Below are 23,202 nucleotides of genomic sequence, written 5' to 3'. Positions count from 1 at the left end.
CAGTATAGGCACCAAATATGCCCACAGGTTTTCTGCTTATGTTCTGTGATTGGTCTTTCATGTTTGGTTTTTTGTTTTTCCAAGGAAAGCCTCGATATGGAAAGGACTGATGAAGAAATAGCTGATAATCAAGGTAGCATTGTTGGATAAGTCTGTTTTAAGTTTTCGTGACTGTGCTCTAGCGAAAAACTTTGTCTTTAGTTGAGATGGGGTGAACTACTGGCTATTTTTCACCTATTGAAAATAATTTATGCTGCTACTGACATTACAAGCCATAGTTACAGACTCTAGGGCTGTACTATAGTGAGCTCAGAACAGGTTTTCAGAGGAAAAGAGAAGTTGTTTGTCCAAAGCTCTTACAGCAGGAAAGGTTGTGGACTCATGGAAATACATGTGATGTAGTGCATTTTGAATTTAATATAATTTGCAACAGTACTTAAACAGTGCAATGTAATGTTGATGTGCAGGGGGTTCCTCAGAAGAAAGTGAAGCCAAAGAAGATGATGGTGAAGACAATCGGAAGCGTTACTCCTTTCGGCAGAGGAAAACCGTTGAGCGCTATCAAGCTCCATTGCAAAGTAGGTTAGAGGCACAACTTCTCTGAAGAACTAATTTCTTGCATGGAAGTGAGAATGTTATGGGGTTTTTTAAGAATGAAAATATGTACACACACTAAACTTTATTCAAATATCTTACCTGCAATTTTGTTAAATACATATATCCTCTGCACATTCTATTTCTTTGTTTTTTGGCATCCTTACTGTTATTTTTCAATAAAAATACTACCTATGTATCCTTGAAAGAATAGTAAGTAAACATGGTTGATGACCTTACTCTAGTGGTTTTCAGTTCTTAAAACTCAGGTGTGTATGTTTTTGCTTTTATTGTGCACTGATTTTAAAAAACAATCTCTTCCTCCCCACCCTTGAAACTTCCCTAGAACTTAGAGATGGGTGATACACATCCCATTCTCTGCCTCTTAGTATCCTGCTTTCTCTTGAACTTGCTTGTAACATTGTTCCAATTTTTTTTTTACTTTGAACAGAACCAAAACAACGCAAGATGTATTTTTCAGACAGGTCTTCACCTGTCAGACAGAGAGATGCATGCAAGGGAGCTAACAGGTATGAGTTTAGTTAGTGATAATTCTTTTGCAGTAGTGCTGTCAGTCACATGACTGAATACGGTTTTCAAGAGTTTTTGGACTCTCTTGGTAATTAGATGTTAACAGTATAGTCATTGCTGTGGTAATCTGAGGCAATAAAGAAAGCAACTATTGGAGGAAAGCCCATCCAATTCATTGGCCATTAGATTTTATTAGAAAATGCAGTTTTTGTGGGGATGATGAAGGTTATGGCTGAAATTGTGTAACTGAATTAATTTGTTATGGAATTGGAGCCAAAATCTGTCTCTGAAAATCTGACTGTTTCATCGTGAAGGATGCGAATTATGTTCTTAAAACTAAAACAATTTCATTAGAGAGAGTATGGAAGTTTTAATGATTTTTTTTTTTAATCACTCAGGTATTGATTCTGGTTTTTATTTGGAATCAGTTACAGTTTCTGTATGAAACACTACTTAAAGCAAGAAAAATGCTAAATGAAATTCTGAATTGCAAATTGCAATAGTAATGACAAATAGGCTTAGCATCCTGCAAGTGTTGAATGCCATTCCTTGCTAGATAGAGTGCTTTATTTAGCATCCTTGAAATTAGGCAGTTATGGAAGGAGGGAGTTTTGAAACAAAATTTTGAAATTAGGAGGTTGGTGTTTCACAGAGTAGATACATAATGCTAAATGAAACTTGATTTGCGGGTGAGAGCATGTGGATAAAAAGAGTAACTTGGTTAAGAAATTTCTTTGCGCGCTGGTTAAACGTTTTGCCTTCCTAATAAAAATGAAATTTTGCTGTCACTAGGAAAATCACATAATGTAATTTGAAATCAGATCCATAAAGACTACAGTAATCTGGAAACTTATTAGATCCCAAAGTAAACTGAGATAGTGTTCACTTCAATTTTGATATTACTTACTGTTTATTTTAATTTTTTAATTGTTTGTTTGAATGTTTGCAGACGGAGACACACAGTGCCCAGCAGTGATTCCTCTTCCTCATCTGATGATGAAGAGGAGTTTGAGAGGCAGAGGAAGAACAGAAATTTAAGAAGGTTAATGCAATTGGAGAACTGGGGGGAAGGAGACTGCTTGGGAGGACTGTGCATCTTCCTAACTGTGGAGTGTTACTGTGTTCATCTTGCTCAGTTTCTAAATTCTGGCAATTGTATCTGTTGATACAACTATAACTGGACTCTCTACAACTGGATTTTTAGAATGGATTTTAATAAACAGTTTGATTTCTAGGTGGGAAGGCAGAGTAGCAACACTGATGAAATTTCTTAATGTAAAATTCTGCTGCTCCTGTGCTTTACAGTAGCTGATTCAGAGAGAAAGCCACTATAAGATGGGATGGTGTAAATAGAGGAAATGGTGGGGATTTCGTTTCTTAACAAATGCTCTAGAAAAGCCTATTTTAGTAACAGTCTGACAGATATGTTTTCAGCCTGATGTCTCACATGTCTTTCAGAGTAGTCTATTGGCACACAGGTTCCAGGGCCTTGGGAAGGACTGGAGTGATAGGCAGACTTTATAATATTAGAACCAACTGAAATAAGTATCGGCTTGGACTGTAACTTTTTGAATATAGGAGTTAAAAGTATTTGAAAAATATCAGTGTGTTTGGGGGTCAGGAGGGGCAGTTTCTTCCTCACATGAATCATTGTCAGTCCAAGGTCTGCAAATAAGGAATATCTTGTTTTAACCTTGTATTCCTACGTATGATCTGTTGACTGGCATTTATATTTTTAAGTGCTAAGAACTGTTAAAATAATTAATTCAGTTTATATCTGGAGTGACCATTTTCCTTTCTTTACTCACGGACTTTAAACATAAAACAGCTGGAATGAATATTTAACAATTCAGAAAGTTTACAGTCATTTATAAGATTTTCTGCATTCACTTGCTATTATTAGAAAAACAGAAATCCACATTGTAAGTTAGAAAACACCTTTCTTTTTCTCCTTAATTCAAATCAGGTCTCTTCCTGTCAACTTTCATAAAAGTGACTTAAAAGGAGTTCACAAAGATCGCATGAAAATCGGAACGAGTCTGGCTGATGTTGATCCAGTGCAAATAGATTGTTCAGTAAGTGTTTTTGCTTCATTGTGTCCATGAGACATCTTCAGTAATTATGAAACCTTTTGTACAGTAATGTGCTGCTATAACTGCCTTGGCTTACAGTTTTGTTTCAAGCAGTTTGAAAACTGGCATGAATGTTTCCTCTGTGCTGACATCTAATTTCTGATGGAACTTGATCAAGCTTGCAGCTTTAATATCTAAAATGTGTTCTGTTGTTTCCATCTTTAGGTACGATTTGATGGCGTTGGTGGTCTTGCTGACCACATTTCTGCTTTAAAAGAGATGGTTGTTTTTCCATTGCTTTATCCAGAAGTCTTTGAGAGGTTCAAAATTCAACCTCCAAGGTAAGGGTTGCCATTTAAAATGTAAATTCTAACTCACCTATTTGCAGGAAAATATTCAACTGAAGTGTTATGTTTCCATGCTTCAGATTTTTAAGTGTTGATGCTTTTGGGTTCTTTTAGCAGTAGAAAAAATAAAAATGTTTTTAAAAAGGATAGAATCCAGCATACATGTAGGTTCCAAGATTTGCAGTGTGGTGATACTGTGTCTTAAAAGTGTCTTGCCTTCAAAAACAGGGAGGTGGAGTGGTTTTGAGTTCTACATGCAAGTGGACTTGATCAGCCTGTAAGTGGTAGTCAGCTGCAGCTTTGTTTTGTGGAAGTCCAATTGTCTGTCCCACCAACTCTTTTCAAGAGTTCCAGTATCAGCTTTACAATAGATGGGACTTGTAACTAGGACCTTGCTGTGCTTGGGCTAAAAATGCATCTGTCCACTTTTTACACAGCTGAATGGGTTCTTTGTTATGAAATGAAATTATTAGAGATTTAATTGTTAGATTTGTATATTCTAGGCCATTAACACTCAGTCATGGTATATTGAAACAGGATTTCAGATTCTTTGTTTTCAGTAACTTTAAAATTATAACAAACAATGAAGAGACCTTTGTTTAAGAGAGAACAGTTTTGTGCTTCAGGGATGAGGGGGTGGTCACAGATACTTTTCTTACGTGATTTTCTTTTTTTTTAATTACAGAGGCTGTCTATTCTATGGTCCACCAGGGACTGGAAAGACATTGGTTGCTCGTGCACTTGCTAATGAATGTAGCCAAGGTGACAGGAGAGTAGCCTTTTTTATGAGAAAAGGTGCTGACTGCCTGAGTAAATGGGTTGGGGAATCAGAACGACAGCTTCGTTTGTTATTTGATCAGGTACAGTTGAAATACGCATTATGTTCTTTCTGGGTTGTAACTAACTTTCTGTGGTCAAGAGCAATTCTTTTTTTTTTTTTTCTCAACTCCTTCCATTGAAGTGGGATTATCAGTGTTTCATTTTCAGTAACATTTTTAGAGGCTGGAAGAGATTAATTAGGAAAAGGTAGTAAAGGAGTCAAGAGAACCTTGTAAAGCAATACACACCCCCAACTCCTGCCTCAGGAAAGAAAAATCCAAACAGCTGCAAAAAAGCTTTCAAGAAGTGGTGACTTTTGATCAAAGGGAAACAAATGCAGGCTGAAAGCATGGTTATTTTGAAATTGGTAACAAAGGCTGTTTCCAGAACCTGTCAGACAATTAAGTCCTGGCTCTGTTCTTGATGGTTGTCAAATAGCTGTAAAAACCAGTGTTGTGATTTTTTTCCTGTCACCCATCTCAGTGGGTTGACCTATGTTCCTGCCTTCTGCTACTCACAACACTTCACTACTTTACATCAATGAGTGGAAATCCCTGATGCAGGTCTGAAAAATCTACTTCCAGTGACTTTGCAACTGCAGTGTTGTTTGTGCATTTCTTCTCTAAACAGTGCTGTTTTCCTGATGTCAATATTCCTGTGTTTTCACTGTAGGCCTACCAGATGCGACCTTCAATTATTTTCTTTGATGAGATTGATGGTCTTGCTCCTGTACGGTCCAGTAAACAAGACCAAGTTCATAGGTAGGGCATGCTTTCTGTCAACGTAGAAGCTGCTTGATTTTGTGATAAGAAGACCACAACCTATTTAACCTGATATGACACATTCATTTATCCTGAAAACTAGTGATTCAGTACTGCTTAATTTCAGATAACCTTTAAATAATAATTAAAAGTAATTCACTAAGCTTGATATCACCACAAGGTCTGTGTTACCTTATCTATTTTGTTGTATCTTAAATTGATTTGTCTTTTTCTAGTCAGCATTTTATTAATAAGAGCTTGTCCTTTGAGTGTGCATTGGTGACTATGTGGAGCTGAAGAAAATTAACTGCTGAGTAAAAACTGTATTCTTCTCTTAGCTCTGTTGTATCAACACTTCTGGCACTTATGGATGGCTTAGACAGCAGAGGAGAGGTTGTGGTAATTGGAGCCACCAACAGGCTGGATTCCATAGATCCTGCTTTACGAAGACCAGGACGCTTTGATCGAGAGTTTCTCTTCAGCTTGCCAAACAAAGAGGTCAGTGCTTCAACTCAACCTCAGTGCTTAATGTAGCAGAGTCCATCTTTGTAACAAATTCTTGCAACACAGCAGGATTGTGGAGCAGTGAAGGTCTCCTCAGTTTTGTACTGCTTGGACAAAAGAGGGCTTACTGGAGAGAGCGTGCTGTACTGTGGAGGGCAGACCTGGCACTGAATATATATCATTAAGATGATTGTAATAGGTAGTCCTCTAATTATTAGTTTTGGTTTCTCTGCAACCAGTGAAGAAAATGGGGTGCTGCTACTCACTGAAATGTTTAAAAATGACTTTATGAACTAGTTAAGAAGAACTGCTGTAGCATTGTGAAATTGAAAGAAATGGTGTGCAGACAAGAATTCTTTTTTAGTAACAAAAGCTTTGATCCAGGCTGGTGCTGGAACCAATTAAGTATGTTAGGAACTGATGTTCTTACTGGTACTCAGTAATAGGGACTAGGACAAAAATGTAAAGTCACTGCACAGGTGCAGGGCTAGGGAAGCTTCTAGTTAATCACAATAGGCAATGAAAAAAATCTTGTGGGTGGGGGTAGCAAGCAAAACTGGAACGCAGTTTTTGTGTTTTCTTTCTGGCTGTCACTGTTAGTTCTTTTTCTTAGCCCTTTCTGGAAAGTGCTGAATTGAATGCTGGTAAAAGTGCACTAAACAGTGCATTTAACACAAAATTTTTTCTCCAGTTTTTATCTGCTGTCAGTAACAGGAGAGGAGGTGCCATGAAACAGATCTAATGCACACTTCCCCACTGTGGAAGAATTTTAGAAATCTGCCATAGTTAGTCTGTGTGCCACAAAATAATTCAATGAAAATCCTGCTAAAATCAGAGATGGGGATAGGCAACATTTTACATTTTCTGGATGGGTAACAGTAATTTGAATCATAATTATTGTTCTACTTGATAGCAACAGTAGCAACTGGCAGTGGAGTGTTAGGACTGTTTTTGTTGCATGAGCCTGTCAGAAGAGCAAATTTTATGAACTAATGGGACTGCAGCCATGAAATTTTGCTGAATTTGAGAGAATTTTGTGTAAGAAATCTGTTTAAAGTTAAGTTTGGGTTTTTTACTACAGTGTTTTCTTCAGGATCACACTTACGAAAACTCATTTTTTTATGGAAGATGTAAATGCCTTTTACTTCATTGGAGCCCCCAGCAAGATTTTAATGTAACAAATTTAGAACTAGAAAATTTCCTGCTTGAAAAAACAGAGCATATTAACTAACCTTTAAAATACTTCAGAGTTTAGCAGACAAGAAAAGTATTTGTGTTAGGGTGAGGGTTTGGGGGGTTTTGTACTGTGGTTGTTTTCAGAGAAAATTTAGTGCAAACTAAAATGCAAGTGTTTTGTTTTCAGGCAAGAAAAGAGATTTTCAAAATTCACACACGAGACTGGACCCTCAAGCCATTGGACAAGTTTCTTGAAGAGCTGGCTGAGAAATGTGTTGGTGAGTTTGAAAACACTGTAGGTCACTGCATGGCTGAGTCGTGGGGAACCGGAGCACGTTCCAGGCAGTACTTGAGCTATTGTGCCTTGCTGTAGAGTGAGGCCATGATGCTTCTGGCATGTCTTGGGAGCAAACCAAGACAGATGCTGCTTTCAGTTTTCTTTTTTTTTTCTGAGAACACTGAATGGGTTTAGGCCCTCTTTCCCAGGAGTAAAGTTTTGACTAGGGGGTTGCTTCCTTAGTGCAAGATATCAGGCTGTTAGACACATGTTCTCTGCAGTGCAATATTCTTTAAATTAACTCGTACCGTGTTAATTTTTGGCTGTATGCAAAGTCTTTCATTGTTGCACTTTAGAATTCTTGGCCTTGACTTTGGTGTTGCCTTATCCTGACAACATTTGATTCTTGTTTTGTTCATTAGGATACTGTGGTGCTGATATTAAAGCCTTATGTGCTGAAGCTGCTCTCTGTGCTTTGCGCCGCCGCTATCCTCAGATATATGAAAGGAGTGAGAAGCTGCAGTTAGACATCTCTTCGATTAAAATAACAGCAAAGGATTTTGTCATGGCCATGCAGAAGACTGTTCCAGCTTCACAGAGGGCTGTGGCTTCACCTGGGCGAGCACTATCACCTATTTTAAAACCACTGTTAGAAAACACATTGGAAAGAATTTTACAAGCCTTACAAAGAGTATTTCCCCATGCAGAGCTTGCACTGAAGAAGGACCAACAGCAAGGTATAACAACAGCATCCACGCATTTAAAATTCTGCCAAAGCAAAAGCTTCTGATATGTACAGTAACACACATAAACCCTTCAGCCATAATGACAGTTCAGTTTTATAACCTGCATGTGCAGTGTGCTGGATGGCAGCTGGAGTGACTTTCAATACACAGTGTTTTAGTTGTACTTTAGGGCTTGGCTCCCATAGCATAGGTGAGCTCGTGTTCACTGCATCAGCCTTGATCAGGTTTAGTTTGTCAGTTGATGAGAACAAATCAATATGAATACACACTCTCTTGATTAATGGAAGTCTGTGAGTAATTAGTTACTTTGCTAATCTCTGGAGTGTGTTCTCCCAGTATCACTCCTGGCAGAGCTGGGGTTGTTTGTGCTGATGAAACAGAGGCAGAGACCCACCAACATAATGAAAGCACTGGGGGTTGGAGATGGATAATTGCACCCCCTATCTGTTGTCCTCTTCCCATTATCTCTCCTTTTCATGATCTTTGAGAAGCTTTATTTAGAAGTCGTGTGGGTCTTTATACTCTGACTAGTTGTGGACAAATGGAAGTCTGTGGTGAATACATTCACTTAATTTCCTCACATCTGGTGGGAGAACAGTTTCAAAAAGCTGTGGCCTCATTGGATTTTTCAGGTGTCTAGGAAGTACAGAAGTTGTTCCTCGTCAAATTTATTCCAAGGAAAAGAAAACTTCCAAGTTTTTGTCCACAGAGAAACCTGATGCAAATTGTGGGACATAGGAGAGCTTTGTGGAAACTGTGCCATCTCCTTACATTTGTGGTAGAATGAACCCTTCAGAAAATAGCATTCAGTGTATGCCCTCAAATGAAATACAAGAGAATGGTTTCCTGCACTGATTTCAAAGCTGTATTAATGCAAGAGTGAGATTTGAATTATTCAGGAAAGTCAACAAAGCTCTTATCTTTAAATCCTCTTTTCAGGAAATGATGTGATTGACAGTGAAGAGGAATCACCATCAATCTTTGAAGAGAATCCAACTCACAAAGTACCTGATCGTGAAAAGGCAGAATTCCTCACTTTAAACAGGTTTCATTTGTCCCCTTTATGTTTACATTTTTAAGATGGCTGGGTCTGTAAACTGTTTTGTTGTGAGGGGTGCTGGATGAAGGAGTGATGGGTATGTGGGGGTTGGTCAATATTTGCAAGAAATAAGTGTGAAGATCTAACTGGTACTAATGTTCTGCTCTGGCCCATCAAACTGACTGGCCCTGCCTTATTTGCCTAAGTCAGTGGTCCACAGATTATTAGAACATGTTGCTTTAATCCAAAGGTTCAAAACCCAAAAAATGTGCTGTCTGCCCTTTTAGCTACAAAGAACCCTAAGGATTTGTGTAGCCATCTTTTTCCCTTCTGCCTTCCAAGATAGTTAAATCGGAAATAAAATTGAGAAATGGCTCATTAAAACAATGTGCAAAAAACAATGTCTGCATTTTGTACCTTTAACCTACAGAGTTTGTTAATCTTTTGATGTTTTGTTGTGTAAGTTTTATAAATCAACAGCTGAAGCAGTAGATTATTGTTGTCACTGTTGCGTCAGTTATTCTTCTCCCTTTCTATTGCTCTGCTGTCCAGAAAATGTAAACTGTAACCTGCTGAGCTTAGTCTCTAAGATCTTTGACTTCAGCAAGTAAAGGTACAATAGTCCTGAGGTAGAAAAACCCACAAACCTTTTCACGGTTGTGTTTCATGCTCATAAAATAAAATGATTAGGAAATTAATAGACAATTCAAAGAGGAAACCATAGAAGTAATTTAACCAATCCAATTGTGTGCTTCTTCACATACAGCTAATGTATTTCAGTGCCCACATTAATTTTTTTCCTAGAAATGTTGGTATGCTTCTTCCTTACCACCATCTCCAGGCACTACAGCCAAATTTTAGCTAAACTTGGCAGGTGCAGAGATCTCAGTTACTTAAAGTTAAGACCCATTGAAAATGGTAGTGTACAGGGAGTGAAGAGACCCAGAATTGGTTTGTGCTTAGAAAAGAAAGAGTTGTTGTTCTGCCCCATATCAGGTCACTGACCAGTTTTGTGTGTGTATTTGGCTGGACAGCTTCCCTGAAGGATTTAAGAGCTCTTGCTTAACCCAGCTAAAGGAATGGGAGACATGCTGGGGCCTGGCAGGATTTCTTAGTGGAGGCATGGTACCAGATTTGAGAGAATAGGCTTTGATAGTCTTCCTAATCAAACTAGCTTATTATTGGTGGAACATGGAGTGTATTTACCAAAAGAAAGCATATAGAAGAAAAGTCAACATCTGCGTGCCTATTAATCACTTGTTTTTAAACTGTTCTGTTGTAGAAATCCTCGTTGCCAGCCAACATCTTTCAGGCCACGGTTCTTATTAGTTGAAGATCCAGGGTGTGGGCAGGCTTTTCATCTGGCACCTGCAGTAATCCATGCCCTGGAGAAGTTTCCTGTTTATACACTAGACCTGCCTGCTTTGTTTGTTAGCATCACATCCCCAGAAGAAACATGTGCACAGGTATATTTTTTTCTCATTAATCTGGTATGACTCATGAACTGAATATAAACTGTATGTAAACTTGTGAAGTAAGCAAAATTCATTGTTAATAGAGGAGTCCTGGATGGAATAGGCTTTTATGTTTACTTCTGTCTGGAAATCCACTTTTTTTCTAGATGGAATGATACTGTATAGGGATGGTGTACATAGTCATGTTTTCCTTTTGAAAGGAAGCAGTGAGGGTGTTGCTAGCAGCTCAGGAAGATGGGAGGTGCTGCTAATAAAGCACTCTGTGGCAAAAAATCCTGCTGGTCTGTGTTGGATCCAGGAAATTTTCATTGCTTCTTAAGCCTCTGTGCTCTCAGTAGATGGCTCTGGATCAGCCTGACAGCATCAGGCACTTTCTGAAGCCCTGTTTTTTATTATATTCATAGGACAGTCAAGGTTCGGGGGGAAAGGGTTTCTTCTTTTACTTAGACAGCTTGCAGCACTGCAATACATGCAGTAAAGGAATTAAAATTCCTATAACACTTAGATTGTTACACTGGTGTGCTTTCCATCACTGGGAAAATTAAATATAACCAGATTAGTGCTGGTTTCCTTCTTTTTTAGTTTTAGTCAGGGAATACATGTTGTTTTTTGGCATTTCTGTATTAAAATATTTTTACCTTCACAGAATTCACAATTCACAGAATTTAGTAGCAGCATTGGAGAGCTGTAGGAGTCAGACAGACAGACACATTCCATGGCTCGTTTGTCACATAGGAGGAGCAATTTTCCTTTTGTTTTGTGATGGTTGCATCTGTGGATGAGTAACTACCCTGTGTAGTGACTGCCTGGAGATACCATGTGTGCTTCCCCACCTTTTGACAGGAACTCTCTGAATATTGTTAATCTGAGAGGGCACATGGAGAAATTTGTCACTTCCCTCTGGCAGTAGATGCATTTTGTCTCCTGTGATTGAGGTGCCATCTGTAAGCAGTGGCTTGTGCTCTTCCAAAGCATATCATCTGGTCTGATGGATCCTTTGGTAGTAAGAAGTTTTGATTTAGCTCTTCAGGCAGATGAAAGAATGGTCACCTCTTATAAAATGTGCTTGAAATGATGCATTGTAAGCAGGCTTCTCCCATAGGTCTTTGAGTCTGTGCTCTGAACTGAAATTGCTGTAGTTGCAGTTGTGTGGCGATTTCTCCAGGCTAATACATCTTGCTGAAGGGCTGGTCGTGTTTTTTTGGGCACGCCATGAGATTGGCTGAGTGCTGAGGCTCCTTAAGAGTTCTCTTACACATAAGAAGTTTTGAAATTGGGCATAAATTCAAGTCTGTTTCTGTCTGTGTAGCCATGTCTGTGTTTGAATCAAAGTGAAAATTTTACCTTATTGTTAAGGAATAGTTAATTTATTGATTTGTCTTGATGTTCTAGCTTCATGTACTCCTATTTCATAAGACAGTTTGACTGATGTGTAGTTATTTAGTATCCTGTTCTGCAGGATGTAGTTGTCTTACCTGAGCTTTCATTTTGCCAGTTGATGAGAGAAGCTCAAAGAACAGCACCAAGTATCATTTATGTCCCACAAATCCCTTTGTGGTGGGAGACTGTTGGACCTACAGTGAAAGCTGTATTTACAACACTGCTGCAGAACATTCCAACCTTTGCTCCGGTTCTGCTCCTTGCAACAACTGATGTAAAACATGGAGATCTCCCAGAAGAGGTATTTATTGATACTTTTTTTACTCTTCCTTTTTTGCTTCTTTTTGCTTGTTACTTTATAACTCCTTGAAGCATGGGAATGCTGTGCCGCTCTAAAGTGAATTTGTGCTGTTATTATTTAGGCACACAAACACCCTTAAAAGTGTCTTAAAATTTGCTTAGACAAAACAATGGTGTGAAAGCATTTGTCTAAAGTGTTTTCCGAATAAAAAGATTTACTTTAACCCAGCTCCTTCACCCTTCTCACACACTGATGCTTATTAGACGGATGTACGAATTTGCTTCAGGCAATCATTTTGGTGACTGCAAGATGGTGAGGTGTGTGCTTAGTAAAGAATATACAGTGCTTGAGATAGGAAAAAGATTCTTTTACTGAAAAGTGAAAGATATTTTTACTGAAAAAGTACAGTAGTCACACTGTTATTGATGGAATGTAATTTCAAATTTAAATAATTTTGTTATTATTTCAGTTTCTTTTTACATCTGGTAGCTGCAAACTTGACATACTGGAAAGATAAAGTCCAACTTCCATTTAAGTAACTTGGAAATCAATTTTTAGTTGTATTCCTTAACAAAATTCAGTAAGACTACCTGCTGAGCTTTCTAGACATTTGTGGTGGTAAAATTACCTCCCCAGTCCCCTCAAGCTGCACTGGGATTTCAGAAACAACATCAGAGAGTGTTAAAGGAAGGTGTTCAAAATGTGAATATGATGCTGTGATTATTTTGTCTTGGTAACAAAAGTTATTGTGATGTTGTTAAATGCTTTCTAAAATAAGGAATTAAATTATTTCCATACCCTTTGGTAATAGAGATGGAAAAACACAGTACAATCTGGATATATGCAAGTTTAGACACTTTAAATGTCTAAACATAATTTTAAAAGCCACCTTAACAAAAAGCTAGCACTTGTATGTTGAACCTTGTCCATTCCCTGTATAGCTGCCATAAAGATTCAAGCTAAAGAACAGAAAGGCAGGTAAATACAAAATAGCCAACGTTGGAAGTGGGGACTGTCAACTCAGTGGTTTATCACATCTTTTTTTCTTAGAGCCTAAACTTTAGATGGTATTATTCTTCAGACCAGGTATTTTAATTTGCCATGCTATGAAAATTTAGCTTTTTAAAGCCAAGAAGATGACTTTATGTAGCTTATCTTACTCAGATGAGTATTCACTTTAGTTTAGAAAGGTACTCAGTTTTTTGGAATAGAATATAAAAAATTACAAAAAATGTGGGTGGCCTTATATGTGAAATATCTTTCCTCCTCATGCTTTAGATAAAAGCTTTATTTAATAATGATTGTGAAGAAGTTTTCAAAATCCAGTGGCCTACCTGTGCTGAAAGAAGAAGTTTTTTTGAGGACTTGGTTATGAAGCAAGCTGCTGAACCTCCTGCATCAAAAAACAACTCAGGTGAGGATATTTAAAATATAATAAGCTAGCAGTAAGTTAACAGCTAATACAATACAGTATTTCCTTTGGGGTAATTTTATATCAATTATTTTTCATGTGCTTGTATTTGAATACCATTAATTGACTAAAATTTTCCAATTAATTTAAGCTCGGCAGCCACTGGAAGTTCTGCCTGTAGCTCCGCCACCAAAGCCTCGACAGCTGTCAGAGGAAGAAATAAAACAGCTGGAGGAGCAGGAGGAGGACACGCTGCGTGAGCTGAGGATTTACCTAAGGGATGTGACTCACAGACTTGTCATTGACAGACGTTTCAGGGCATTCACAAAACCTGTTGACCCAGAGGAGGTAAATTCAGTGTTGATCTGCAATACCATTATATCTGTGTGTATTCACAATTTCTCTGTGTGTGTGTTTCTCAGTGTTTGTGTGTTCTTTCTTGGAAGGTTTATCTTTGTCTTTAGGATCATAGCATTGTGAATCTCCAGGCTATGGGAAGTGAATTTTTGTTTTGTTTTTACTATTATTGACTCTGGGTCATGCTGGGTCTGTTATTTGAGTGTCCCTGTGTTCCTTTTAAAACCTCTTGAAAACTTGAGATTATTTCTATTAGAAGGGTCATCCAACAAGGATCATCTAGTCCAAGTGCCAATTATATCAAATGCCAACACTGTTTGCTTGTGAAAAGGCTTTGATATGTAGGTGTATTACAGCACTAAAAAGGAGAGATCTCTCTTTTTCTCTGTAATTATAAACAGTACTTCCAGGGCTGTTTTAATAAAATGTAAAGCTCTTTAATTGTCTGTCTGTAGTTTCTGCAAGAACAGGAGTAGAAGCAGCAATTTGTCAGATTTTCAGATTCTGTTCTCGGGGGCTTTCCTTGCTGTAAGATCAACCATAAAAGCTGTCTGATTTTTTTTTTCTTCCTCCCATATGCTTCTCATTTAATTCATTAAATAAGTATAGGCTGGGACACATACTTCCAAGTCAGCTGGAAATTTGAGATGGCTTTGCACTTCCACAAGGTCCTGTTTCCCCCCATGTCCACTGACTTCTTTCCTTTCCTTGTAATTTCTAGATCTGAATAGTCTAAACAAACATCGATGTCCTCATCTGAGCTAGTCCTTAGGCTCCTTCTATTGTCTGAATAAAGAAATTGGCATCTCAGGATCCAGCTATCTCATTCTGGGTGCCCAGGACAGGTGCTTCAAGGGTGCAATTCCTGCAGCCTTTTTCTTGCTGCCAAAACCAAAGAGAATTTCAAGTGACTTTACTGAGAAATGGTTTTTTGCTCTTATTTTCTGAAAGGAAGTGAAACAAGTCCCACTCTGGATGCTGGTTTCCTTCTCTACCCCACACATTCTTCTCACCTCCCTGCTTCTTTGTTTTCCTCTCTTCTAGCCTGTCTCTTGAAAGCCAGCTGAAATAACCATTCTGTTTTCAAGAAGCTAATTGGGTAATTTCTGCATCTTTGGATGTGTCATATTGGGATTTTTTTAGAAGTCCTTTATTTGAGTTTTTGAAAATAACTATTTTTGGTGGCTGCTGTGTTAAATCTCTGAACATGTATATTTCCTTTGTAGGTACCTGATTACAATGCTGTTATTAAACAACCCATGGACCTCTCCACAGTTCTGTCCAAGATTGACATGCACCAGTACCCAACTGCAAGAGACTTTCTAAAAGACATTGATCTAATCTGTAGCAATGCTTTAGAGTACAACCCAGCTAAAGATCCTGGAGGTGAGGATGTGGTTTTATCACTAATTTGTAAAAATTTTAAATGTGCAAGTTGATAAATGTCATTTGTGTACAGTAGATGTGGGATTAGATAATTTAAAAGGTCCCCTGAGAGTATTTCTGGCCAGGTTGTGAATGTTGTAGTATCAAATAAACTTATTTGGGCATGAAATTGTTGTAGATATGTTGATTGGAAGCTACTGCTTTTGCTTTAAAAATTAACTTATCAGTTGGCATGCTGAAAAGATTGAGATAGAAAACCTTTCAGACAGGACAAAAAGCTAAGTAAACAAAGTAAAGGGGTTCATTGGCTAGTAGAAAGTACTCAGTTCTGACTGTAAAATTTCAGATCGTCTCCTTAGGCACAGAGCCTGTGCTTTGAGAGACACTGCCTATTCCATCGTGAGGGAGGAAATGGATGAAGGTTTTGAACAACGCTGCCAAGAAATCAAAGAATCTCGTAGGCAAAGAGGTATGTGTTTTGGCACTGAGGATTTAAAGACTGTTCTCAGTATTTGTAACCAGCCATGCAAGACACCATTCTTTGCTCTCTCTTCTTTATTGCAAGGTTCAGACTGTGCTTCCTCTTACTGCTGTGTAATGCCAAAGGAGGACTCTGGGTGTAAGAAAACAGACCCAAAGTGTAATGACAAACTGAAGATGCTAGCTGTGCCTGTGGATGTCAGTACCCCCTGCTCTAAAGGCAAGTTGTTTTTTATTCAGACTTTCCTAGAGAAGGTGCTGAAGCCTCTGTGCTTGTGACCTAACAGGTTCCTGTGATGCCTGGTTCTTCATTCCAGAGGCATTAAATTTTTTAATATGCTGCAAAACATGGGATAAATCCAGAGGCCATTCATTCAGTATGGTTGTGAAGTCCAAATACAATGGCTGGTTGACATTGTAAGACACTGGCCTTGGTGGCCCAAGTGATATTTAATGGCTCCTACATTGCTACCTCTCAAAGTCAAAAGAGTTGTACATGACAGCTTCTGAATGCTTACCTAGTTTTTAGCTATATGCAACAGTGTTTTCCCCTTCCCTGCCCTCAAACATTAAACTCTATTCCTGTGATTTCCAATTGAAGGGGAAAGGGTTAAAAAAAGGGGAGCAATAATCACAGACATGTAAAGGAAAGATCATTATTTTCTTCAGTTTTACCATGAATATGACATGGGAAAAAAAAAGGGCTTAAAACACATGACATGATGTGACATGTCCTGGTCTTGCTGGCATGTCTGGGAATTTTGCTGCTGACTTGACCCATAGGGCTTGTGGTACTCCGTGAGTACAAAGAATGGTGGGGTTTTCTGGAAGGGAAAATGACAAGTTTGTATTGAACAAGGTTAACTGAATCAGAAAGCTTATGAGGTGTAAATCTCTATGGAGGAGTTTTTCCTCCAGCAAATACTCCCTAAAAATTGCCTCTTCAGCTCTTCCCAATGTATATCTAACTTTTGTGAGGTTTACAGATTCTGAGGGTTCATCTCCAAATATGTTTCTGTTCACATATATCAGATTACTAAGTCACTTAATAATCTTGCTTTGCTTTGCAGTAAGACTTCAGTTTTCATAACTTCATGAAGCTATTGGTTTTGTGAATTAAATTCTGTAGCTGGATCTTTTAAAATCTAGTTGCTAACTGATCCCATTAAATTCCAGCTTTTTCTCTAGACACATGTCTGGGGAGATGGGCAGTGGTAGTTAATCTCATTTGGTCATTTTCCTTGTCAGACAAGTAAAATGAGTATGCTTCTTGTTTTGGTAATGTTTTGGATTACTTTTGCTTGTATCTCTTTGTAGATAAGTCAAAAAGAAAACGCAAAAGGAATAGAGAGTCTTCAAGTATTAGAACGAAGAAGAGGCATATTCAGTTCAATAAAGAGAATAAAATTCCTGAAGACCAAAATGAAGTGGAGACCAATGAAGAGTCTAACACAGATTGCACTGAATTTGCATCCTCTCAGGATTCTCCTATTGAAGAACATGAAAATGTACTTCAAGAACGACAGAAAAATGGGACAGAAAATGAAAAAGAGAGAGTTCTTATGGGCAAATCTCCTTCTGGAAAAAAGAGAGAACATTCGGACCTAAGAGAGCAGAGTGAGATGCCAGATTGTCAAAAAGCCGGAACTTCTGAAGACGGACGTTCAGATGGTAAGTGTGAGATCAAACAGGTCATTCACCCCCTTGCTCTTCCTGAGGAGGGTTACACTACCTGCCAGGTTTTAGCCTTCCTGATTTCTGTTTTCAGTTTTCTCTCAAATTGCGCACAGTGTTTCTTGCATAATGGTGTTGCCCCTTGAGTTATGCCAGCCAAACTTGTGTATTTCTGCAGCTGCTGAGTTTCTGATTCTGCAGTTTATTTTTCAAATGGTACCTAACTGAAAAACAATCCTTGGCTTTCTTTTATTGCATGAGGATCTTTCCAGCAATAAGAAGCATAAATTAAAAAGCTGTACTTCAAACAGTGTACGCCCAGGGTCATGTGTGGAATAGAAGTGTTACGTCCTAGTGTTTGCAAAGATGTGTTTTCTAATCTAAATTACTTTGGAGTTTTACAGTGCAGTGCTGTAATGGCAACAGGATTTTTTTTTCCCTGGTTTTCCCCTGCCGTTTTGTCCAGTGTTGGTTTTTCTTGTGTTCAAGTCTCTAGTTTTGAAGGAGCAGAGATTTTTGCCAGAAAGGAGGTAAAACTGTCAAGCATTTACCAGTGAAAAGTGGTAACATTTGTCTCTGTTGTTGCAGAGAGGTTCTCTTCTCCAAGTACAGGGTACTTCAGTCATACTGTGTTTCAGAGAGAGAAATCCTGACTTAAGAAATTTGTGTCGTTCTAGATTTGTGGGTACACCGTATGACTCGTGCAAGATCTTCTCAGGTGGAAGAGAAACAGCTGGGATGTGTTGGGAAGGCAGTGAAAGTTGGCACACAGAGAGTGTTTGTGGATTCCTGTGAGCTCAAAGTAAGTTTAAATTTTAATTTTTTTAATACCAAAGTAGGACATTTTCTTGCTACATACAGAGTTGTAAATTAAGTGAGTTGTTAACCAACGCCAATTCAGACAAAGTATGGGAGGGATATATAGCTGGTGAAATAATTGAACTTAAAATGGACTATGACTGTTGTTTCCACAGCTGTTCTTCCTTTTGGTGAACTAAATTTTAGGAGACTGGATTATCTCCTGTTTTTAATGTAAAAGGGGCTTGTTAGATTTTAAAATAGCCCACTGACAAACTTGTAGTGCTCTTGGTTATTAGTGTCTTGGCAGTTTTTAGGATGGACTGGGGGGGTTGTTGTGGCTTGCTGTTTGCATGTTTTCATTTATTAGGAACTGAAAGAGTACCTTGATTTTTAGCCAAGATGACTTTTAAGTTAGCAGGTTCACTTAAAGGTCATCTTGGCTAAAATACTAATACGTGCTCTTCTCAAATGCTTTCAAAATCCAGTGATAGAATTTTGCATTCATATAGGTACAGAGTTACAAGGTTTTTCCAGTCCCCTGTAGAAGAGAAGTTGTTTTCCTACAATATAGTTTGTGAAAGGGTCAAAAATGTGCCTAGCTTCAGGGGGTCAAAGAAGTTCCTTTGCATGAATTAGAGAGGGTAGATGGACCTGGCCTTCTTCAGGAGATGTTGCAGTGAGGAGAATTCAGGAAATTGCCAGGTTGAGGCCCTGGAAGTGGGTCAAACCAGAGGGGACTGCTGTTTACCTGCCATGATAAGAAATGAAGTGAGAAGAGAGAAATTAGCTTTTCAAGACAGGCTTCCTAAGCAAGCAAATTTTATGGGGTTGTGTTCATAGAATGATAGAATATCCCGAGTTGGAAGGGACCTAAAAGGAGAGTCCAACTCCTGGCACTGTACCCCTGACAATCCTGCCCATGAGCTTGAGAACATTGAATGTTTCTTGAGCTCTGTCAAGCTTGGTGCTGTAGCCACTTTCCTGAGGAGCCTGTTCTACTGCCTGACCACCCTCTGGGTGAAGAGCTTGTTCCTTATATCCAGCCAAAATTCCCTGTGACACAGCTTCATGCTGTTCCCTCGGGTCCTGTCAGTGGTCACCAAAGAGCTGAGAATGGATATCAGTTCCTGCCCCTCCACTTCACCTTGCAAGGAAAGTGTTGTTCGTGTCTGTCTGTGAAGCCAATCCATGTTTCTCTAGAGTCAGGGTGCCAGCAGCATGTGCTCTGAAGGTATTGCCCCTGCAGAGGTACCATAGAGCCCTTACAGAGCTCTCAGCTGTGAGGACAGAGCTACAGTCATGAAATAAGAAATTCATCTTTTAGAAAACTTGATGCCTTAACAGGGGTGCCACTGGAACTTACTGCTTGTGTTAGAGAGCCTCTTTGGAATTCACTTGCAGACAGTAAGCTGGGTGACTCTCCAAACTGTAACTGCTTGGTTTTGTTTGGGATTTTGGGGGTTTTTTTTGTTTGGGATTTTGGGGGGTTTTTGTTTATTTGCTTGATAATAGGCCTAGAACTCGATGAACATGTACAAGAGAGTGCAGTCACTTCCCTGCAGCAATTAAAAAGTTTCACATGGGAAGCTGGCTATACACCTGTCCTACCTTTTCTGTTTGCATCTTATCTTGTGCTTCTGAACTCTGGTTTCCATTTCTTTTCTTCAGCAAGTGCTGCATTCTATTGCCGTGGTAACTGAGAACGTCAGTGTATTTCGCATGGAAAAACTATATGCTGTCCTTAGCCAGTGCATTTACCAACACCGGGAAGATGGTGACAAAAACGAATTAGTGAAGGTAATTTTTTGTCTTGTAGCACTTTCTGTCATTATTACAGGTGTGTGTGTGTCATGCATATGTACGTGTGCCCTGTGAATGTCATGGTTATTTAGTATTACTCATTGCTGCTTAGTTGCCTGTGTTACAAGATTTGTTCATTACAGTCTGGAAGACATTTCTCCATGTTGCAAAACTATTGTTGCATTTGGCTTAGCTGTTGGCAGTTTCAGCAGGAAAGGGTTTGAAGATGATAAGTCCTCCCCAAAGCCCTCTCAAGGCAGTTAACCTCAGTCTGTCACCACTCCTGCTCCAGTACCTTTTCAGTACTGGGGGGGCTGTGAAAGGAGGGTGCTTTTCTCAGTCTGTCACTTCCTCGTTCTCCTCTTGCGGGCAGTCACACATGGTAACACTTGTATAGCAGTCATTCCATTCCTGAAAAGAGACTAAATATGAGGCATAATAAGAAGAGACTTCAGTCTCACCAGACTTCCTTTTTAGCTAGAACGGCTCAAGTATCTTTAATTTCATATATGGGAGCTTCCTGCCTATGAAGGTTTAATGCTAACGAGTCAAATTCTGTAATCTCTCCTTCTAAGAGAGGATTTCCAAGTTGTCAGAACTTGGCAGAAATAATCCACAGGAACCTATGGTCCCAGTCTGTCATTCCCAGTGTTGAGTTGATTTAGATAGGTTGGATATTCAGTCTTCAGCTTCAAAGTCCTTGAATCCATTTGTCTTCCAGGTGGTCATGCATAAGATAAAAATTTTTAATGCATCTCAGTCTTCCTTAAAACAGCCAGGAAGCCTCTTCTCTTGTGTCCTGGTCATCTTGATCTCTTCTTCCACATCTGATAGAGAGTCAGATGCTCTTGCTCTGATTGTGCAACAGCGAGGATTACTTGGATTCAGGGATGCCATTCCTGAAACATGCACCCTTCTCCTAGCTATCATAATGACATGATTTAGCACATTTGTTATCCTGGTGCTTGTGAGCTTTTGTGACAGAACTTGATTTCTTTGTTTTCTGCTTCTCTGACATTTAACCAAAGAATATTTCCTATTCAGAGGGATTGCACAAGTCAGTCCAGGAGTAAGTTCTACTGTATGAAGACAGAGACTTTAACAAGTATTTATTCAGAGTGCAGAAAAGAACAGTTCAGCTTTTAGCTCTGGCTCTTTGGGAACTGTCTCCTCTCTGATTGCTGAAAGCACCATTGATCCATAGTCCCCTGATACAGATCCCTGCAGTTTTCCTAGCCTGCTCTCTATTTTGGGTGCGTAAGGATGTGTTGGAGCCAGTGAGTATAGAAAAAGTGATGGTGGTAGCACATGTATTGGCCAAATCATTACTAACAATTGTGTGCACAGATTCTCGCTTCTTTTGATGAAGTAGTAAACAGGGTTCTTAAGTTTGTATTCACACTAACTCCTAATTTGTCTTTTTTTCTTCTTAGGCAATGAAGAAAGAAATTACAGCCTTCAGTGATACTTGATTTCAGCATACTTGATGCACTCTGTAATGTTTTATTTTTATTGCATGCTGGTTTTTCTTTGCATTGTTCAATAAATACTAGGTCTACGTATATATTTATACAAATATATCTTAAAATTTATTAAGAAAGCTCAAATAAAGTCATTTAATGACTTTGATATTTCCCTTCTAGATATGTATATTTTAATGTGACATACTGATGTGATTGCCTTTTGAACTCAGCAGCTCTGAATAGATAATTTCAGTACCTCTCTTTAAAAAAAAAAACGAACTTGAAACAAAGCAAGATTTACTACTGTAACTTTCTAAGGTAAAGTAATGCTTGTAATAATAACAATACTGGAGAAAAGCATTGTAACACAGATTGTTAGTTCATCAGATGGCTTGTAGTTGAATTCAGTTGTAAATAATTTTCTAGCTACCTGGGAAGAATCATATCTGTTTATGACATAAAAGTGTGTATATTGTTGGTGATAAATATATTGAAGTAAAAGCAAAGCAGTACCCTGTTTTGAAGAACTATTTCTCTTCAAACCAGCAGTGAAAATTTATCTGTTAATTTGATAGTTATTTAAAAAGAATAAGATAAAGTTTAACTATATGAAAAAAAAAATTTATAATAAATCATGATAAAATATGTGGCATGACCCTTCACTTTTCTGTTGTCACCTCACAGAGACAACATGTGGCAATACTGAACACCAAACTGTGCAATCCTTCTTTGTGTTTGGTTTCTTACCTCTGTCAGTAGTGTTCTTTTTTTGTCTTTCTACTGTGTTTGTTCAAACATTGGTGTGCTATGCAGATTTTTTTTTATCTGTATTGCTTGGTGGGTATTAATAAAAAATGCATCTCTTTTTAGTGGTGGATTGTCTGCTCTATTTTAATCAGAGAACAATTTTGATCATTGATAATCTTGCATTTAAGACACAAGGACAAATAGTATGATTTTAAAATAAGAACTGCATGTGATCAGCTTCTTCTCCACTCAGTGTATGGATTATACAGCAAAGACAAGCTCAGGAGAAAAAAAAAATTGAAAATTTACATTTTAATGCAGTTTTATGACATTGGCAATGTAATAAATGAACTAATGTCCTTAACTTGATCTCCTTCTTGGCTGCCATTGTGAATTTCAATGTGACTCGGCCGGCAGCTTGTTGAGTGCATCTCCTAAGAGCACTATTTTGAAAACTGACAGTGTGGAATTGAGGAACCAGAAATGCCTGGGATGAAAACTTCTGTTTTGAGCACATGTCTTCCTGTCACTAAGCTCAACAGGATCCTGTACATAGGCAGATTTTAAAAAAGCTTCACAACTATGTAAATCTTCATCCTCTGTGTCCACCTGTGAACAGTTAAGGGTTCCCCACATATTTTCTTTCTCGAGGAGAGCATCACATTTTACTGTCTGACCCAAAATAGTGCACAGTGATGAGAAAAATAGTGTAGGGAAACAACATTTTTGAGAAATGGGCAGTGAGAGGTAAACCTAAATATTGATTAAAATATTTTGTACGTAGTAAAGGGAGAGAGGTCTCCTTTCTCCAAGTTCTCTAACTAATAAAAAACCCCCAACAACCCAAGGTGTGGGAAATGTCTTTTTCGTTAAAGCCGCTGCTTCTGTCTTCGCTCGCCCTGGTTTGGGTCCCGGGACCCTGCGGCCGTGCCCGCTCTGGGCGGGAGCAGCAGCAAAGCCCTTCCCGGGCTGGCACCGACGCTCTCCCTAAGCCCGTCCCGGGCGCGGCGGGAGGGCCGAGCGCGGAGCCGAAGTTTGCCAGCGGAGGAGCGGCTGCCGCC

At 38.7% G+C, this 23,202-nt stretch overlaps 1 protein-coding gene across 3 annotated transcripts in view; it reads left to right on the top strand.

Annotated features, from left to right (window-relative positions):
- Nucleotides 1–22,263, top strand: part of ATAD2 (ATPase family AAA domain containing 2) — a 30,615-nt gene extending 8,352 nt beyond the window's left edge. For all 3 annotated transcript variants that reach the window (XM_064396022.1, XM_064396014.1, XM_064396021.1), the window contains exons 6-28: nucleotides 85–133; nucleotides 468–578; nucleotides 1,046–1,124; nucleotides 2,075–2,167; nucleotides 3,092–3,200; nucleotides 3,423–3,538; nucleotides 4,230–4,404; nucleotides 5,036–5,124; nucleotides 5,463–5,622; nucleotides 6,992–7,082; nucleotides 7,504–7,818; nucleotides 8,767–8,872; nucleotides 10,149–10,332; nucleotides 11,837–12,022; nucleotides 13,301–13,436; nucleotides 13,585–13,781; nucleotides 15,017–15,176; nucleotides 15,523–15,645; nucleotides 15,742–15,876; nucleotides 16,974–17,327; nucleotides 18,008–18,132; nucleotides 19,800–19,928; nucleotides 21,365–22,263. In XM_064396022.1, the coding sequence (XP_064252092.1) occupies nucleotides 85–133; nucleotides 468–578; nucleotides 1,046–1,124; nucleotides 2,075–2,167; nucleotides 3,092–3,200; nucleotides 3,423–3,538; nucleotides 4,230–4,404; nucleotides 5,036–5,124; nucleotides 5,463–5,622; nucleotides 6,992–7,082; nucleotides 7,504–7,818; nucleotides 8,767–8,872; nucleotides 10,149–10,332; nucleotides 11,837–12,022; nucleotides 13,301–13,436; nucleotides 13,585–13,781; nucleotides 15,017–15,176; nucleotides 15,523–15,645; nucleotides 15,742–15,876; nucleotides 16,974–17,327; nucleotides 18,008–18,132; nucleotides 19,800–19,928; nucleotides 21,365–21,403 (3,261 nt within the window). In that variant the 3' untranslated portion in view covers nucleotides 21,404–22,263. The remainder of the gene's footprint in view (nucleotides 1–84; nucleotides 134–467; nucleotides 579–1,045; nucleotides 1,125–2,074; nucleotides 2,168–3,091; nucleotides 3,201–3,422; nucleotides 3,539–4,229; nucleotides 4,405–5,035; nucleotides 5,125–5,462; nucleotides 5,623–6,991; nucleotides 7,083–7,503; nucleotides 7,819–8,766; nucleotides 8,873–10,148; nucleotides 10,333–11,836; nucleotides 12,023–13,300; nucleotides 13,437–13,584; nucleotides 13,782–15,016; nucleotides 15,177–15,522; nucleotides 15,646–15,741; nucleotides 15,877–16,973; nucleotides 17,328–18,007; nucleotides 18,133–19,799; nucleotides 19,929–21,364) is intronic.
- Nucleotides 22,264–23,202: the final 939 nt, after the last annotated feature.

Source organism: Passer domesticus, chromosome 1 (genome assembly GCF_036417665.1).
Source record: "Passer domesticus isolate bPasDom1 chromosome 1, bPasDom1.hap1, whole genome shotgun sequence".
NCBI lineage: Eukaryota > Metazoa > Chordata > Aves > Passeriformes > Passeridae > Passer > Passer domesticus.
Note: the sequence above shows the minus strand (reverse complement) of the source record. Positions and strands in the feature narration are given on the sequence as shown.